Source organism: Taurulus bubalis (genome assembly GCF_910589615.1).
Source record: "Taurulus bubalis genome assembly, chromosome: 14".
Taxonomy (NCBI): domain Eukaryota; kingdom Metazoa; phylum Chordata; class Actinopteri; order Perciformes; family Cottidae; genus Taurulus; species Taurulus bubalis.
Genome location: NC_136602.1, coordinates 25380290 through 25399745, shown reverse-complemented (window position 1 = coordinate 25399745; position 19456 = coordinate 25380290). Strand labels below are relative to the sequence as shown.

The 19456-nt window shown below is 47.0% G+C and overlaps 1 protein-coding gene across 1 annotated transcript in view; it reads left to right on the top strand.

Annotated features, from left to right (window-relative positions):
• The window catches only part of LOC306746850 (uncharacterized protein), a gene marked incomplete at both ends in the record, with an annotated part of 95372 nt that extends 79026 nt beyond the window's left edge, over positions 1-16346 (top strand). Inside the window, 3 exons of the mRNA XM_079229829.1 lie at positions 15302-15585; positions 15631-16019; positions 16096-16346. Of these exons, the coding sequence (XP_079085955.1) occupies positions 15302-15585; positions 15631-16019; positions 16096-16346 (924 nt within the window). The remainder of the gene's footprint in view (positions 1-15301; positions 15586-15630; positions 16020-16095) is intronic.
• Between the last annotated feature and the right edge of the window lie 3110 nt (positions 16347-19456).

Below are 19456 nucleotides of genomic sequence, written 5' to 3'. Positions count from 1 at the left end.
GGTACAGCGCCTGTTTTATTGCTGCAGCCGCACCGATCCGTCTGTCGATCTCCCGCTCCACCTTACCCTCACTCGTGAACAAGACCCCGAGATACTTGAACTCCTTCGCTTGGGGTAGGCAGTTTGTCCCCACCTGGAGGGAGCAATCCACCGGTTTCCGGCAGAGCACCATGGCCTCAGATTTGGAGGCGCTAACTCTCATCCCTGCCGCTTCACACTCGGCTGCAAAACGCCCCAGTGAATGCTGGAGGTCACAATCCGAGGAGGCAAACAGGACCACATCATCCGCGAACAGCAGAGAGGCGATCCCGAGACTCCCGAACCGGATCCTCTCCGCCCCCTGGCTGCGCCTAGATATCCTGTCCATGAAAGTCACGAACAGGACCGGTGATAAAGGGCAGCCCTGGCGGAGGCCAACACCCACCGGGAACGTGTCTGACTTACTACCGAGGATACGAACACAGCTCCTACTGCAGGCGTACAAAGACCGGATAGCCCGTGCCAACGGGTCCGGCACCCCATACTCCCGCAGCACCCCCCACAAAAACCCCCGAGGGACCCGGTCGAAAGCCTTCTCCAAGTCCACAAAGCACATGTAGACTGGTTGGGCAAACTCCCAGGACCCCTCCAGTAGTCTTGCAAGGGTAAAGAGCTGGTCCACTGTTCCACGACCGGGACAGAATCCGCACTGCTCGTCTTGAATCTGAGGTTCGACAAGCGGTCGGAGCCTCCCTTCCAGCACCCTGGCATAAGCTTTTCCCGGGAGGCTGAGCAGTGTGATGCCACGATAGTTTGAGCACACTCTCCGGTCCCCCTTCTTGTAGATGGGAACCACCACCCCGGTCTGCCAGTCCATGGGCACTGTTCCCGACCCCCATGCGACACTGAAAAGGCGTGTCAACCAAGACAGCCCAACAATGTCCAGCGCTTTCAGCATCTCAGGGCGGATCTCATCCACCCCTGGCGCCTTGCCACCAAGGAGCTTTTTGACTACCTTAGCGACCTCTGCCAGGGATATGGGAGAAACCACCCCAAAGTCTTCCGGCGCTGCCCCCTCTCCGGGGGACATGTTAGCCGGGTTTAAGAGTTCCTCAAAGTGCTCTTTCCACCGCCCGACGATGTCCCCAGTCCGGGTCAGCAGTTCCCCCCCCCCTGCTGAGAACAGCCTGGGGTAGGCCCTGCTTTCCCTTCCTGAGCCGTCGGATGGTTTGCCAGAACTTCCTTGAGGCCAACCGAAAGTCCTTCTCCATGGCCTCCCCGAACTCCTCCCATGCCCGAGTTTTAGCATCCGCGACCATCGCAGCTGCAGCCCTTCTGGCCTGCCGGTACCCGTCAGCTGCTTCAGGAGACCCCTGGGCCAGCCAGGCCCGAAAGGCCTCCTTCTTCAGTTTGACGGCTTCCCTCACCCCCGGTGTCCACCACCGGGTTCTCGGGTTGCCGCCACGACAGGCACCGATGACCTTCTGGCCACAGCTCCGAGCAGCCGCGTCCACAATAGAGGCTTTGAACATGGTCCACTCGGGTTCCATGTCCCCAGCCTCCCTCGGGATTTGTGAGAAGTTCTTCCGGAGGTGGGAGTTGAAGACCTCCCGGACAGGGTCCTCCGCCAGACGTTCCCAGTTCACCCTCACTACACGTTTGGGCTTGCCAGGTCTTTCTAGCCGACTCCCCCGCCATCTGATCCAACTCACCACCAGGTGGTGATCAGTTGACAGCTCTGCTCCTCTCTTCACCCGAGTGTCCAAGACATACGGCCGCAGATCAGATGATACGACTACAAAGTCGATCATTGATCTCCGGCCTAAGGTGTTCTGGTACCAGGTACACTTATGAGCCACCTTATGCTCGAACATGGTGTTTGTTATGGACAAACTGTGGCTAGCACAGAAGTCCAACAACAAAACACCATTCGGGTTCAGATCGGGCAAGCCGTTCCTCCCAATCACGCCCCGCCAGGTTTCTCTGTCATTGCCCACGTGAGCGTTGAAGTCTCCCAGGAGAACTATGGAGTCGGCAGGCGGCGCCCTTTCCAGGACCCCTCCCACCGACTCCAAGAAGGCCGGATACTCCGAACTGCTGTTCGGTGCATAAGCACAAACAACAGTCAGAGCTTTACTCCCTGCAACCCGTAGGCGCAGGGAGGCGACCCTCTCGTTCTCCGGGGAAAACTCCAACATAGCAGCGCTCAGCCGGGGGCTCGTGAGTATCCCCACTCCCGCCCGGCGCCTCTCACCCTGGGTAACTCCAGAAAAGGACAAAGTCCAACCCTTCTCCAGGAGCTTGGTTCCAGAGCCCATGCTGTGCGTGGAGGTGAGCCCAACTAAATCTAGCTGGTACCGCTCCACCTCCTGCACCAGCTCCGGCTCTTTCCCCGCTAGCGAGGTGACGTTCCACGTCCCTAGAGCTAGTCTATGCTGCCGGCGATCGGCTCGCCCAGGTCTCCTGCCTGGCCTGCCGCCCGGTCTGCATTGCACCCGACCCCGATAATTCTCCCCGCGGGTGGTGGGTCCACGGGGTGACTGCTGCTCCATGTTGTTTCTTCGGGCTGAGCCCGACCGGGCCCCATGGGCGAAAGCCCGGCCACCAGACGCTCGCCGACGAGCTCCCCTCCTGGGTCTGGCTCCGGGAGGGTGCCCCGGTTTCCCTTGTCCGGGCGAGGTAACTTTAGTCCGTGGGCTGCAATTCATCAGGGTTTTTTGAATCGCTCTTAGTCTGGGCTCTCCCCCGAGACCTGTTTGCCTTGGGAGACCCTACCAGGGGCTGACGCCCCGGACAACATAGCTCCCAGGATCACTGAGCCACTCAAACTCCTCCACCACGTTAAGGTGGCGATTCATTGGAGGAGAAAAAAAAAAATCCTTCTCCTCACCTACAAAGCCTTAATTGGTGATGCACCATTATATCTTAAGGAGCTTATAGTACCATATTACCCCACTATAGAGCTCATAGTACCATAGTATCCCTCTAGATAGCTCACTAGTTTCGTATAGCCAATGAAATGCTGCAAATAACGATATCCAGCATCAGCGGGAGGAGATGCCCAAACAGGGACTCGCTACATGATGAGCAAACAGCTGTTGGCAGATCCAGCTGTTTGTCGTTGAACAAGCACGAAAATGCATTTATACTTCAAGGCCTTGTCGATTTGGCACCGAAAAGCACAAGCAAGAGGACATCTCCGATGTATCACTTTGGCCGACCACTCCAAGGTGATTTGTGTTTCTCTTGTTTTGCCTCCAGCTAACAGCGTGAGGTAATGATGAGGTGAGAGAGGACAAGGCCACGGGCACCAAGTGAAAGAATCAGCCCGGAATTTCGTTTGCCAACAGACCCCCAGAGAAGTGGGCTATGCTTATCATTCCAGTACTTGTAACTAAACAGCTGGCCTCTATTACATTAGAAATAAGTTACACTGCATTCAATGTACAGACGATCAGAGGCCTTCACTAAGATGTTAAAACGGGAAGATGCAGATGACCCGGGAGGAAACCCCATCGCATACTCGCACTGTTTGCATTTTATAGTCCTCTCCTCCCCAGGGGAAGCCTTAACGCCTTAACGCAGCATTTTCTGAAGCCTTAGACCAATTAGGCTTGATCGATATGGCTGGGATTAGCATCCTAACTGTCAAGATGGGGTTCATGGGAGCAGGAGCCGAGTCTCCTGAACCCGTCGCTGTCTGTGGAACCTCAGGCTAAGAAAGCAGCAACTAATGGACGATGGCACCCGTCTTCATAATGGCATCAATGACAACTGTGTGTGTGCGTGAGAACTAGTAACTGCACGCCATCCTGTGAATGTACTTTCTGAAGTGAAGCAGTGATAATGACACGCTATGGCTTATTTGGTGGCGTGTTTAAAAATAGAAACCAGGACTGGGATTCAACAGGATTCCAGCTCATTCACCTGGAATCCCACAGCTTGTCTAATCAAATGTCTTGTTTACAAAAAAGGAGCAGCTCAATCAAACCTGCATCTATGTGTGTGTGTGTGTGTGTGTGTGTGTGTGTGTGTGTGTGTGTGTGTGACGAACATCTAAAACCTGCTGCTTGCAAACTCGTTCAGCATCTCGTCTCCAAGGAAACAAAGACTAGTTTGGCTTTCAGGTGGTTACATCAAGTGAATGTAGTACTAAGACGTGTATTCAAAGCTATTATTGGCAATAGCTATACCGTAGAAGACAACTTGTGAGCATTGTAAGCTTTCCTCATTAAAACTACTAAGGCACTGTAACGCAAAGGACCATCAGCTTTATTTTTAATTGTTTTTTAATATATATTTTCTCCTCATTTGTTTGTATATATATTTATCTGGATATGTGTAGATATACAGTATATGTTTATTCATGTGTAGACTGAAATATGTCCCATATTTCTGCCTGACAGATCTTCTCATCTGCATCATATAATAATACTAATAACCTCCTGAAAGTGAGACTAAAGCCATGGCCCTCGTGTAATCATGCACCAATCCCTGACTTCAGATGGTGTTTGGGTGGCAGCCCCTCCAAAAGAGGAGCTTGCATTAGTGCCGAGAGAAAAATGTCTTATAAGTAGTGAAGAAAATGTCAGCTCTCCAAATCCCCCTCGTCTCCTTCATTTTAAAGATGACTTTTAGAGCATTTCTGCCTCTTCTGACAGCAATGACAGGAGCATGGGGAACATGGGGACGAAGAGGGACAACCGCCGGGGGGAAGATCCCTGCTCTTTTCACCATGAGATGGAAAGAAAAAGATGAATTGAAGGAGCATGTATGTAGCCAGCGACGCCTCGATTCGTGGATGTCATCATCACAGTGATGAGTGGACTGAGACGTGCATCTAAAGAGCACCAGATTAAAGCAGCTGCAGGTCAAGCAGCTCTGAAGGCTACATGGCAGATTGTAACTTATAGACAAATCTTCTCTGCTAAATATCATACGTCTCTCCTCCTCACGTCTCTCTTTCTCTGCACGACTGACCCATCAGCAGCCAGAGCGCTTAAATGGCACCATATGTCACGATCACCTCCTTTTCCAGTCACTCATTGCCACGCTTGACTTGGCATCAGGATGTTACCTCAAGCAACACATGCAAGAACACACTGAGGAGGCAGTCCAGTGCTTCGGTCCGACAATTATTCATGTTGACTTTGTTTTCAAACGTGCTGCATTTGTTAGCATTTAATTCCCTTTCTGAGTTTATTTGTAATGGTACCTTTGTTCCATCTCTGTTTAATATTTCCATTAATTTGTGGTCTGATCTGTATGAATACAATCTGATCCTGTGAGTCCACTAATCCTCCAGGTTCAACGCAACGGTTTAAAAGGGAGGAGGGTTTTTTCATTCAGCGCGGACAGTGTTCATTATAGCTTTGCCCGTGTGTGTGTGTGTGTGTGTGTGTGTGTAGGAGAGAGCATATTGCTGCAGACTGGTCCTCTGGAGGTAACGTGCTGTGCCGGCTGCTGTGTTCATGAAGTGCCAGAGAACAGAGACAGGAATCCCAGAGTGATCATGGATCTGCGTAGCCCATGAATATGGACTCCATGTGATCAGCGCCAAGCAGTCCATACTACACACACATGTACACGTGTGCACTACATAATTAACTTGTATAACAACTCATAACAGTGTATTCAAAAAATGTCCGTTGTTTTTGCATTATGTTTGAGTTTGTTGTTCTTTAAGTCAGTCATTCTCGATGTGTCTATATTCCTGTTTCTGTCCCGACTCCTGCTTTGTGGACTGCCCTTTGCACCAATAAAAACATTCAATAAATGAGGTGGACCTAGCTGGGTGCCCCACATTGTCACCATTTTCATCACAATTACATCATCAATTATCTAAAGAGCTGCAGTAAGCTTGCTATGCTGAGTCCATTCTCACGAGCATGCACTATTAAACATATTCAACATTTTAAGCACACGTTCATGAAATCAGTAGATCAGAACTAGGGTCAATGGAGTAGGATTCAAGGGATTTCACATATCACCTGTTTTAATTCAATGTATAAATGGAAATACTGGTCAGGAAAACCTGCCTGAAAGACACCTGAGGAAGGAGGAACCACAGAAGACGTGTTCAGAGCAGGAGATCAGCTGGGCTTGTATGTCTAAACTCTGACTGCTCCCAGTCATTTTTTACATTTCTGTGCCTCCAATAGCAGAAGAATACCAGAATAGAGGATAATAAGTAATAATAATAAAGTGTTGGAGCAGTAGTTTAGACGCCATTGACTGTATTGCCCAGCCTGAGCCTCGTCTTCAGGGGATCACCAGCTTCTTCATCACACGCTTTTTTTCTCACTCGACCAGTTTGCTGACTCCAGTAGTTCCTGTTTTAAAGCTCCAGCCCTGGTGAGCCCCATCATGGATCACAGGCAGGCGGCAGAGGGCAACGTTTTGGTCGAGGCTGCAGCCAAATCATTGACTTTATGATGTTAAAATAATCCATCACACCAACCAGCAAAGACTAAAGGTCTGGTCACATTTCCAGTCCAGTCCAAAGTAAATTTATTAGTTTTTCTCAAATTATATTTTTGATTTGGTTGAAACTGGAAATTTTGATTAAATATGAAGTAAAAAAATTACATTCATACAAATTAAAAGTTGTATTTAGTATAAAGACAATTATTTTACTTTGGTACAACTTATTTTTTAATTTGGAAAAACCTCATTTTCTATTATATGAAAGCAAAGATTTTACTTTACACAAAAGTATTTAAAACACTCTAATTTTGTTACACGTAAATGTATTAGTTTCTCTCAAATGATATATTTGATTTGGTTGAAACCCAAAATGTTGATTAAATATAAAGTAAAAAAATTACATTCACACCAAGTAAAATAAGCAATTATAAAGACCATGAACCATGTTTGTTTGTTTTACATTAGAACAACTTTATTTTTCAATTTGAAAAAAATTAATATATATGTATATTTTCTATTACATACATAGTGTGCACTTATTATGAAGTGCTAACAAGGGATAAACCCTTTGTGCATAACAAAGGGTTAAACATGCACAACAATATTTAGAGTTTAAGACTCAGAGTGCACACTCGCCGGGTCATCTTTTTGGCTTCTATCTCCATGAAGATTTTTTGCAGAGCATCAAAAGTGTGTTTGAGTTCACTTGGATAGCTCAAGTTTAGAGCATAAATGAGCCCAAGCAACATGGAACATGCATTCTCTACTGATTGCAAACCATTAAGGACCTCTACACCATCGCTCAAAACTCCAATGTCGTGTGGCGGCTGGAGGCAATCCTCCTCCTCCGTGAAGACAAACACTGCCATTTTGCACTCCTGAAGCTGGGATCAAGCTTCATCCTTCTGAACAACCTGATAAAAGACAAAACACTTATTAAAAAAGTTATTCTGATGAAACCAGTTTCTGATGTACCACAGCTCCGACCACTGTGTCCTCTGCGGTGAACAATATATTTTGCTGCCTGTTAAGAGCGACAGCAGTTGTTACAGCTATGAAAAATTCATATCATACGGGAAATTAAAACCGGTATACCGCCCAGCCCTAATTTAATGTTTTCTTTTGTTTGAAGCGTATGTAAATAAAGCAAAACTACTTACCAGATAGTCCTTGATAAGGTTGTCCCCATCTTCCCCAAGGTACACAATCAGGCACTTAAGCAGACACTCTTTAGATTCACCTCAAGGCTCTAGGTGAAAGCACAAACACACAAAATTATAAAAATGCAAAATGATGCTGTCCAATTTGAACAATTCACGGTAGACACAACACTATACAATGCATAAAATGGGCACTTGGAGTTACAGTAATAGTGATTTAGGGCTGTTGCGATTAAGGAATTTTCCCTGATTATCGACTCAATAGTGAAAATGCTGAATTACTATTTTTATTTGATATTACTCAGAAGATCCAGATTTAAGTGCTATGTAAATAAATTATTTTAGGTACTAGTATTAGGTACATTGTTGGCTTTTAAATGACAAAGATGACCGTTTTAATAGTAATTAAATACCTAATTATTGTTAAATGCAGAACACAGAAGGGAAATGAGATTCAGACTTTGATTTGTTTTTCCAACTCTCGATAATGAAAAAAATAAATCAAATAAAAATTAAATGTGCCACACTCACTTGACATGCGGTCGGATGGTCAATAGCAATGTTGCACTTTTTGCAAGACCCTAATAAATAAATATTGCAAAAATAGAAATGTAAAATTAACCTGCCATTAAAATGTATAGTCCACTACATTACAATTTAAATGTTTGAAATTACAGACTACATTCATAAGTATACATTTATGGTAAATTCAAGGTATTCTCTGAAGTGCTGCAATTATATTTTGGGTTTATCGTTCCCATTTAAAAATACATGAAAATGTTCACAGTTGTCATATTGGGACTTACCGAAATCAGCAATATGGTTACAATGTCGGGACTGTTGCGGGACACAGCAGTAGACCTGTAAACCTAAAGGAAAGAGAAATAACTTTTGTGACAGTTGGCACTATCCATAATTGTCACTACAGACACATGTATTAATTAGGCTTTAGACATACTGAAGGTATTGTACTATACTGCAAAATACTGACAGCTGAAAGAATGAAATATGAATTTTGTTCCTCATTATCTAGTACTAATAGAGGTGTACTGAGACATAATTATCTGCATCTGTTCAATCAAACAAAATCCTGTCTCTGTATTTGTATCTAGATAACAGAAGTGGGCAAGGTTTATACCTGGAGTTGCCTTAAATCAGGCAAATATTGTATTTTGTGACCCAATATTCATTGGCAATTAAATGTGTGGCTTAAAAGTATCCATTTAATATTGGCATATAATACTTTAAGAAACATATCTTCATATCCTCAGTGTACTTTTCATATTCCAAGGTTCTACCCCCACTACCCCAATGGATAAAGATAGGGTTACTGGCTTAAATACAAGGTAACATGTCGTTATTTTAATTATTAACTAAAAACCACAGGCTCCAAGCTTCATTTTGGTGTATAATGTGTGGTGTTGAAAAGAAATTAAGTTGTCCCCACCTGCGAAAGTACAGTTACCTACTGAACAAAAGCCATGTGGTTGCTAGCGTTAGCTAACGTAACGTTAGCCAACATTACGTTACGTTAGCGAACACGTGTGAAATATATAGACAGTTGTCCATTACGCCACTAACAATACCTATGCATGGCAAACACATGTTCCCTATGAAAGCTCACGGTGCGTTAGCTAAAAGGTACCGTTAGCTAACAGCACCGTTAGCGAACACGTGCGAAATATAAACAGTTGTACATTCTGCCACTAACAATCAATATGCTTGGAAAACACAGGAGAGCATAGCGAATGCTGTGGCTCTGTAACCATGTGGGCTGTGGATGCCCAGTAGCAGGCAAACAGCTCCTAAACTATGATTTTTGTAACGAGCGAGCTAGCGTTGGCTAACGTTAACTTACGTTAGCTAATGTTACATCAGCCAACGTTACGTTACTCTAGCGAACACGCACAAAATATAGACAGTTGTACATTCTGCCATTAATAATGAATATACATGGAAAACACATGTTCCGTTTAAAACAACACAATTTAGAATTATTACCTTGTTTTTGAGTTGCCTTGACGGTTTTCACTTCAGGCGAAGCGAGGTAATGGCGGACATCAGAACACAGACCAGATGCGACTTCATATGGTCACGTGACACGTAAACCTCTGGTCTAAAGTGAAAATAGACTTTTACCTAAAGTATTGCTTTTAATTTTGTCTATGGGAAGTTCTATTTGCTTTTAGGGAAAGTGAAAACAACTTGTTTAAACCGGAAACCATGATTTTCGATGAGACCAAATTAAAAATGCACTTTACATGAATGACACAGTTGTTTCACTTTTTTCAGTGTATATTCTGACAATAGCGAAGTGAGAAGCTGCTGCCTGATTATGTTGTAAAGCGCTCTTTACTAAGTACACTGACAAACATATCCTGCTTGATCTAATTAATAAAATCAAGACAACTTTTTGCATAAATTTATTACGTAGAATAAGCAATGCTGATTTTTGTATGAATTACTTAATTTTTTTGTATGCAGCGAATCAATTTTCCAAGTACAGTCAACCTAATTTAGCAAGTCAATTCAACTTAAATTTGCTTGTGAATTAACTTAGACAATCAAGTTGAAGTCAAGTGAAGGGCAGTTCTTTACTCCTTCAAACTAGCGACATAAAGGACAAAGACACCATCAAGTAACGTAACCTGAAAAATTTGGTACACTTTACTTGCAACAATTAGTTGACTTAACCAAACGAATTAAGTTAGATATACCTTAAGGCCACTTGCTAACATGCAAAGACTGTATCTAACCAGCTCACTGTACATTTCTAGCTTTATTCTTACCTTGAAGTTCAGCTCGCAGTTCTTTGTCGAGGTGGCTCCATTGACTTCTGTCCGGAAATGTGAAACCGTGGAATTCGTGTGACGAAATTGAGTCACGTGACCACCACTACTTTGCAGAGTAAATACAATGATGAAATGTTTGTTGTGTGCATTGACTCCAGAAGATTTGCTGAGATTACGCAGAAATGCACAATATTTTGTCATTTAAACAAATACAGATCAAGTCCAGGACTAGAATCTTTCGTGTAGAGATAAAAACATACATTTTCATGTTAATATCATATTTAATTGTGTTACATATACATCTTCTCCTAATCACATTTATCAGTGTAGTATCGTCATCAGTATAAAGCCATTTCTGAGATTGTTTTGGAGGCTGTATGAATAGATGAGGAATAATTCACAAAGATGCTGAATACTCGCCTGTGCATAATACATCTAGGGCTTTTATTGTGAAAGGTAAAAACTGAAGGAGTGGATCTGATCTGCGTTGTTCAGACTCTGGAGCCTCCTGTTCATTTATAGATACCAGCACAACTCAACCGTGACACACAACGGGATCGGATGAGATGGATTTTTCGAAAGCTCAGAAACTCTGACTTTGCTTTTTTATTTTTTCTCTTACCTTGGCCAAAATACTTGGTGGAAGGATGACACGCCTCACATGTGTTGGTCCAGTAAAATTAATGCAAGACTTTGGCAACTTTTATCTTTGGGAATTATACCTGGAGTTGAGTCGCAGCCGATGAAGTATTCCTGTAATATTATCATCCAAATAGTTTATTTTAGCACCAGGAGGAATGCTGCATGGGCCAAAGGTTGACTAATGTAATAACTAATGTAATGAGGTAGAGAAATTGTGCCAGAATTTATGAAAAGCATTACAAACTCTTGATGAGGATGAGTCAGATTTATTTTGATGAGCAGTTTGGATCTCTCCCTAAAAGGACTGTTGCGACCCAGATCGAGTCAGATATTTTTAACCTCATTCGCTGCCATTGCCTCATTATAGCCTAGTTACAAAGTGGGACCAGGCAGAGAGCAGACCATGGCCTTATGGGTAATTGTGTAGGCATTGACAAATCACTGACAGTAACCTTTAACCTTGAGATTACAGTGATTCACTTCATTATTGATTGTTCCATTTCTAACTTGCGCTCTTCACTGCATTTGTGCACGTGGGGAAGAAAGGATGCTTTTCTGCTTGCTCTGTGAGGGTCACGTGCACGCGCCTGTTTTGTTATGCGAATATAGACAAATTATACGCTGTACACGCTTACGTAGCGGTGAAGTGCACATGTACGCAGCGGCTGAAAACCATCCATTTAGCTGTAAATGAAGTGATCTATGGATAATTATTTTACAAAGAAAGATGAGAGCGGAGAAGGCTGGGGAGGGGGAGACATGGATTAATACCAGTGGTAGAAGAAGAACTAACACATTTCACTTCAGTAAAAGTCTTGCATTCAAAACTATCTTAGTTTATAATTGTCATGTCTCATCCTGTTCCTGTGATTTTCCTGTTTTATGTTGTCTTATAGTCTGGTATAATATGATACTATATGCTCTCTAGCGGGGTAATTTGGTGCTATGAGCTCTCTACTGGGCTAATATGGTGCTATGAGCGCTCTACTGGGGTAATATGGTACTATAAGCTCTATACTGGGGTAATGTGGTAAGCTCTATACTGGGGTAATGTGGTGCTATGGTAAGCTCTCTACTGGGGTAATATGGTACTATAAGCTCTATACTGGGGTAATATGGTACTATGAGCTCTATACTGGGGTAATGTGGTAAGCTCTATACTGGGGTAATGTGGTGCTATGGTAAGCTCTCTACTGGGGTAATATGGTGCTATGAGCTCTCTACTGGGGTAATATGGTACTATTGTCACAACCGTCACTAGACGGTAGTGCTTTTATTTTGTTGTCTTGTCACTTCCTGTTTTACTTTGAAATCATCCTCCTGTGTCATGTCTGCTGTCTTTACTTCCTCATGTGTGATTACCTCTCCCTGCCCTGATGTGTTTCACCTGTGTCTCGTTAACTCCCCTCCCAGTGTGTATATATACACTCGGTGCTTCACTTGTCTCGTTGCCAGTTCGTTTTTCTTCACCTGAGAGTCAACTTACCAGCGTTTTTCCTGCCTGATATCCTGTTCTGATTCCGACGTCCCTTCGTTTCCGAGTAAGCCTGATCCCTGCCTGTACCTCTGCCGAGTTTGACTGCCTTCCTGTGAATGACCCTGGACTGTTTACGTTGGCGATTCTACTCTCCCCTGAGTGAGACAGCTGCTCTCACCACAGCGGGTCAGAGCCTTGCCGACCGGCCTCAGCCCCTCCCCAGTTACATCGGGAGAACCTTCGGCGGTCCTTCTCCAGAGACTCTATCCTGTTGCAATATTACCTTTATCAATAAAGGAATTCTTGTGAACTTTACTCTCTGCCTCGGGTCGTGCATTTGGGTTCTTTCATTAGTGCTCCGTCGTGACAGGACGAACTGGCCCATCATGAACCCAGCCGACCTCGACCGCATGAAGGAGGAGATCTCCGGCCAGGCTCAGCGTTTGGGCAGCCACGAACACATGTTGAAATCTCTCATCGACAACGTGGCCCAGATTTCGACACAGCTCGCTGAGCTAAGTCGCAGCGCTTCTCCGCCAGCTCCCCCGCCTGTTGCTGCTTCCCCGGCGCTGCCGGGTGGATCCACCTCCGAGCCTCACATCCCCTCACCCACCAAGTACAGCGGTAACCCAGACTCTTGCTGAAATTTCATTACCCAGGTACGTCTGGTGTTTCTGGCCCAGCCTTCCCGGTTCCGTGATGAGTCAGCCAAGATGGCTTACATAGCTAACCTGTTGGATGGTCCTCCTTTAAGTTACTTTAATGCCCTATATGAGCAGCAAGCTCCGCCGGTCCTCTCTTTTGAACTGTTTGCCACAGAATTAAGGAGGATTTATGACCATCCCTTCCGGGGACAACAGGCGGGTCAACGATTGCTTAAGCTCCGGCAGGGGAAGAAGTCAGTAAGGGAATTTGCCAGCGAGTTCCGCTCCCTAGCTGTGGACTCCGGCTGGAATGACCTGGCTCTACTTACCGCCTTCCAGAGCGGACTCAATCGGTCCATCGGCAGGGAGATCGCCCTACGGGAGGAGCAGCAGTCGCTGGATGGAGCCATTGCCTCTGCCATCAGGATCTCCGACCAGATGGCGCAGTGGAATCCTGAAGACTCAGCTGTTCGCTTTTCTGCACCACCTGTAGAGTTCCCCAGAGCTGTTACTCACCATGTCGATGCCCGAGCCACGGAGGGAGAGGAACCCATGCAGATTGGTCGCACCAAACTCACCCCGGAAGAACGCCGGCGGCGCATGACGGAGGGTCTCTGCCTCTACTGTGGTCAGCAGGGACATATCATCTCCTCCTGCCCAGTAAAAGCCAGGGCTCACCAGTGAAGGAGAGGGCACTGGTGAGCCGCACCCTGACCCTGTCCAATCCCGCTCGCCTACAACCCCTGGTTCTTCTTCGCTCTTCCTCTGCCTCGCTCCAGCAACCGGTTCTGGTGGACTCCGATGCGGATCTCATGGACTATGCTCTCGCCAAGAGACTCGGCCTTCGGGCCTTCCTTCTTCAACGCCCCCTGGAGGCTCGTGCCTTGGATGGCCGCCTCATTTGCAGGGTCACTCACCGGTCCCAACCGGTCACCCTCCTGTTCCCGGACAAGCACACTGAAACACTATCTTTTCACCTGTTTTACTCACCCTCGCATCCCCTGCTCCTAGGTCTCCCATGGCTGAAGCTGCACAACCCGCATGTGGCCTGGAGTACTGGGAGAATCCTCGCCTGGGGTCCCCGATGTGCACGTTCCTGTGGGGCCAGGGTGGCACCCATTTCGGCTCCAGGACCTCCTGATCTCTGCCTAGCTCCGGTCTGCACCTCCCAGCTATCCGGCTCTCTGGACACCTTCCCCGCACTGGACAAAGTACCTCTTTGTTATCACGACCTAAAGCAAGTTTTTAACAAAGCCCGTGCCTCTGCACTTCCTCCTCAGACAATATGACTGTGCGATTGAGCTCCGTCCCGGCACCCATCCTCCCCGGGGGAGACTATTTCCACTGTCTGTTCCAGAAACTGCTGCCATGAGGAGCTATGTGGAGGAATCCCTGGCTGCCGGTCTCATCCGCCCGTCCTCTCCTGCTGGCGCTGGATTTTTCTTTGTAGAAAAGAAAGATAAATCCCTCCGCCCTTGCATCGACTACAGGGGTCTCAACGACATCACGGTCCGCAATAGGTACCCTCTTCCTCTCATGTCCTCTGCCTTCGAGCTGATTCATGGTGCCAAGGTTTTCTCCAAGCTGGATCTCCGCAACGCATATCATCTCGTGAGGATCAGGGAGGGAGATGAGTGGAAGACTGCCTTCAACACCCCGTGGACATTACGAGTACTTAGTAATGCCGTTTGGATTAACCAATGCCCCTGCTGTGTTTCAGGCTCTCGTCAACGATGTGTTACGTGACATGCTGAACAGTTTTGTTTTTGTGTATCTGGACGATATCCTCATCTTTTCTCCTGATGAGTCCTCCCACATTCAGCATGTCCGTCAGGTACTTCAGCGCCTCCTAGAGAATCAGCTGTTTGTCAAAGCAGAGAAATGAGTTTCACCAGCCTTCGGTTTCCTTCCTGGGCTTCATCATTTTGGAGGACAACATTCAGATGGACCCCGACAAGGTCAGTGCCGTCAGAAGTTGGCCTACCCCTAACTCCCGCAAGGAGGTGCAGCGGTTTTTAGGGTTCGCCAATTTCTACCGCAAGTTCATCCGTAACTTCAGTGCTGTCGCTTCACCCCTGCATAACCTCACCTCTCCTAAGTTCCCCTTCAGGTGGTGTGATAAGGCTGAAGGTGTCCTTCACCACCGCTCCCATTCTCTCTGTTCCTGATCCTACGCTCCAGTTCATAGTTGAGGTGGACGCCTCGGATGTCGGGGTTGGGGCCGTTCTGTCCCAACGGTCCTCTACCGACGATAAGCTGCACCCCTGCGCTTTCCTATCGAGGAAACTTTCTGCGGCGGAACAAAATTACGACATCGGGAACCGGGAGTTGTTGGCCATCAAGGTGGCTCTGGAGGAATGGCGTCACTGGCTGGAGGGGGCGGAGCTACCTTTTCTTGTCTGGACCGACCACAAGAATCTGGAGTATCTTCGGACCGCAAAGAGGCTGAATTCCCGGCAGGCAAGGTGGGCCCTGTTCTTTACCCGTTTTGACTTTGCTCTCTCCTATAGACCAGAGTCGAAGAATGGCAAGCCTGATGCTCTGTCCCGAGTTCCGTCCTCAGAGGGTCCTGTTGCCGTGCCTGAACTTATCCTGCCTGCAGCCTGTGTGGTTGGGGCTTTCAAGTGGAGGGTGGAGGAACAGGTCATCCAGGCTCTTCAGACCTGTCAACCGCCGGACGGCGTCCCTCCCAATCGGTTGTTTGTTCCACCTCACCTCCGCTCTCAAGTCATCCAGTGGGCCCACGCTTCACGATTGGCATGTCACCCCGGGGTCCGACGGACCTTATTTATGTCCCAACAGCGTTTCTGGTGGCCCGCCATGGAGAAAGACATCACCGAGTTCATTGCGGCCTGTCCAGTTTGTGCCTCCTGCAAAGTGTCCCACAAGCCTCCTGTGGGTCAGCTTCACCCTCTGCCTGTTCCCCTGGTCACACATCTCCCTGGACTTCGTCACTGGACTGCCTCCCTCTGCAGGTAACACCACCGTCTTAACGGTGGTAGACAGGTTCTCCAAGATGGTTCACTTCATTGCTTTGCCTAAGCTTCCGTCTGCTAAGGAGACTGCTGAGGCACTCCTGTCTAATGTTTTCCGCATTCATGGTTTCCCTGTTGATGTGGTTTCTGATCGAGGTCCCCAGTTCACTGCTCTATTCTGGAAGGCCTTCTGCTCCCTCATCGGTGCCTCCGTCTCCCTGTCCTCCGGCTTCCATCCGCAGTCCAATTGACAGACTGAACGCCTCAACCAGGAGATGGAGACCACACTACGCTGTCTGGTCACCCAGAACCCCGCCGCCTGGAGTCAGCAGCTAGTGTGGGTGGAGTATGCACACAATTCTTTACCCTGCTCATCTTCTGGTTTATCCCCGTTTCATGTGGTGTTCGGGTACAAGCCCCCTCCTTCCCGTCCTTGGAAAAGGAGGTTGCTGTCCCCTCTGCTCTAGCCCTTATTCAGCGGTGCAAACGCACCTGGAGTCGGGCCAGGCGCTCCCTTCTCATCAGTTCGGAGCGTTACAAGAAGGCCGCTGATCGCCGCCGCACTCCTGCTCCAGAGTACCAGAACGGCCAACGTGTCTGGCTGTCCACCCGCAACCTTCCCCTACATATGGAGAGCAGAAAACTGGCACCCAGGTTCGTTGGTCCTTTTCCCATCTCTAAAATCATTAATCCTGTCACTGTGCGTCTGAAACTCCCCAGGACCATGAGAGTGCACCCAGCTTTCCACGTCAGCCAGATCAAACCCGCTAAGGAGAGCTCGTTGGTGCCCACTGCCCAGCCCCCGCCTCCTCCCCGACTTGTGGATGGGGGTCCTGTTTATACCGTCCGCAAGCGCCTGTCCTCTCGCCGACGTGGCCGCGGGTTTCAATACCTGGTGGACTGGGAAGGTTATAGACCTGAGGAACGTTCCTGGGTGCCCGCCTCGCACATCCTTGACCCTTCCCTCATCCACGAATTCAACCAGTCCCATCCTGATGGCCCTGGGCCGTCAGGTGCCGGCCGTAAGGGGAGGGGTACTGTCACAACCGTCACTAGACGGTAGTGCTTTTATTTTGTTGTCTTGTCACTTCCTGTTTTACTTTGAAATCATCCTCCTGTGTCATGTCTGCTGTCTTTACATCCTCATGTGTGATTACCTCTCCCTGCCCTGATGTGTTTCACCTGTGTCTCGTTAACTCCCCTCCCAGTGTGTATATATACACTCGGTGCTTCACTTGTCTCGTTGCCAGTTCGTTTTTCTTCACCTGTGAGTCAACTTACCAGCGTTTTTCCTGCCTGATGTTCTGATTCCGACGTCCCTTCGTTTCCGAGTAAGCCCGATCCCTGCCTGTACCTCTGCCGAGTTTGACTGCCTTCCTGTGAATGGACCCTGGACTGTTTACGTTGGCGATTCTACTCTCCCCTGAGTGAGACAGCTGCTCTCACCACAGCGGGTCAGAGCCTTGCCGACCGGCCTCAGCCCCTCCCCAGTTACATCGGGAGAACCTTCGGCGGTCCTTCTCCAGAGACTCTATCCTGTTGCAATATTACCTTTATCAATAAAGGAATTCTTGTGAACTTTACTCTCTGCCTCGGGTCGTGCATTTGGGTTCTTTCATTAGTGCTCCGTCGTGACAACTATGAGCTCTCTAGTGGGGTAATATGGTACTAAGACAACAAATTACCCCCCCAGCCCCTCCATGTTTTACATGCCAAAAGGAACATACAAAGCTATTTTAGTAATTCTGAACCTGTATCGCTGTCCATTTTTATCCAATCATATCAACTACATGCAGCCTTCGCAAAGATCAGCACTGTTGGGCCCAGTATTTTATATTTTGGGCCCTATTAAATGGCACCTACCCATCTATTTTTAAACATGCTGTTAGAAGGAAAATGTTTTTACTATTGATTAATACTGTATTTCATGTTACCTTCAGAATCACTAGTAAGGTTTAATTAGTTGTATTAGTATAAATCCAGTGACTTCTGATTGAACTCTCACATACATTTCCATGCTTACACATCCTTGGCTGGTCATGCTGATGGAGACTGAAATATCAGTATGTCTCTAGGTTAAGAAAGGTATGTCTTGTGACTTTGGCACTGACAAGCCAATCTAGTGAAAGACATGCAATGACTCATGATGGAGATGTCATGTGGCCTTCTGTGTATTGATATTTAACGGTCATTTGGCGGAAGATGACTTCCAGGGCATACATGGTCTAAATGTACCCAGGTTTGGGGTCACGTTCGCTGCGTACACGTTGGGGAAATGACCCTCTCCAACTGCATTGGACAAAGAAGTCCCACTAGCAAAGTACCAAGGACACATGGGAACTTAGCGGTCATTTGGCAGAAGGTGACTTCCAGGGCACACATGGTCTAAATGTACCCAGGTTTGGGGTCACGTTCGCTGGGTACACGTTGGGGAAATGACCCTCTCCAACTGCGTTGGACAAAGAAGTCCCACTAGCAAAGTACCAAGGACACATGGGAACTTAGCGGTCTTCTGGCAGAAGGTGACTTCCAGGGCACATGATCTAAATGTACCCAGGTTTGAGGTCACGTTCTCTGGGTTAAGGTTGGGGAAATGCCCGATAAAAGTACATGGGACTCTGGGTCATAGTGGAAGCAACAGGGACACTGGGGAACATGAGGGTGATTTAAAGGAAGATGACTTCCAGGATATACATTGGCTAACTTCACCCTGGAATAATGTCACCTTCTCTGGGTAAAAGTTGGGGTCAAGTGACCCCTGGAACCAGCTCTGCAGCTCACCCCCTAACCCGACTCACCCTCTGACCCCGTGGAGCCACACTTAAGCAACCCCCCCCCACCCAAGTTAAAATCCCCTGTGCGCTTTTTTTAAAGTCCCGTGCCCCTGGTTCTCTAGAGTAAAGAATGCCCGGGACAATAGACACACAGAAGAGTGCTAGATGTTAGATGTATGCCCTTGGTTAGGTTGATAGGTGAGTGTTTGAGGGACTGGGATTGGGGAAAGTCAGTCAGATATACACAATATCTTGCTCTGGGATTGGGATCTTGCTCTGACAGCAGGGTGCCATGCTTTGATCCCAAGGTCCCATGCTGGTGTTGGTGATGACCCAGATGTACCACCTCTGAGCAGAACTGATAGCATATTTGTAAGTTTGCATGATGAAAACTAGCAGAATAGTTAATTTTGTCTAGAGAAAATAAATTCTGGTAATTTTCAATATATTTTCTTCTCAAATGTCATGTTACAAACCAACAATGAACTGACCAACTAAGTATTGTGAATGCATCCAAAATAATTGTCCAAAAACTATTAAATACATAGAGATTTGTTGACAAAGAAAAAGAGAGAAGATTAGCCAAA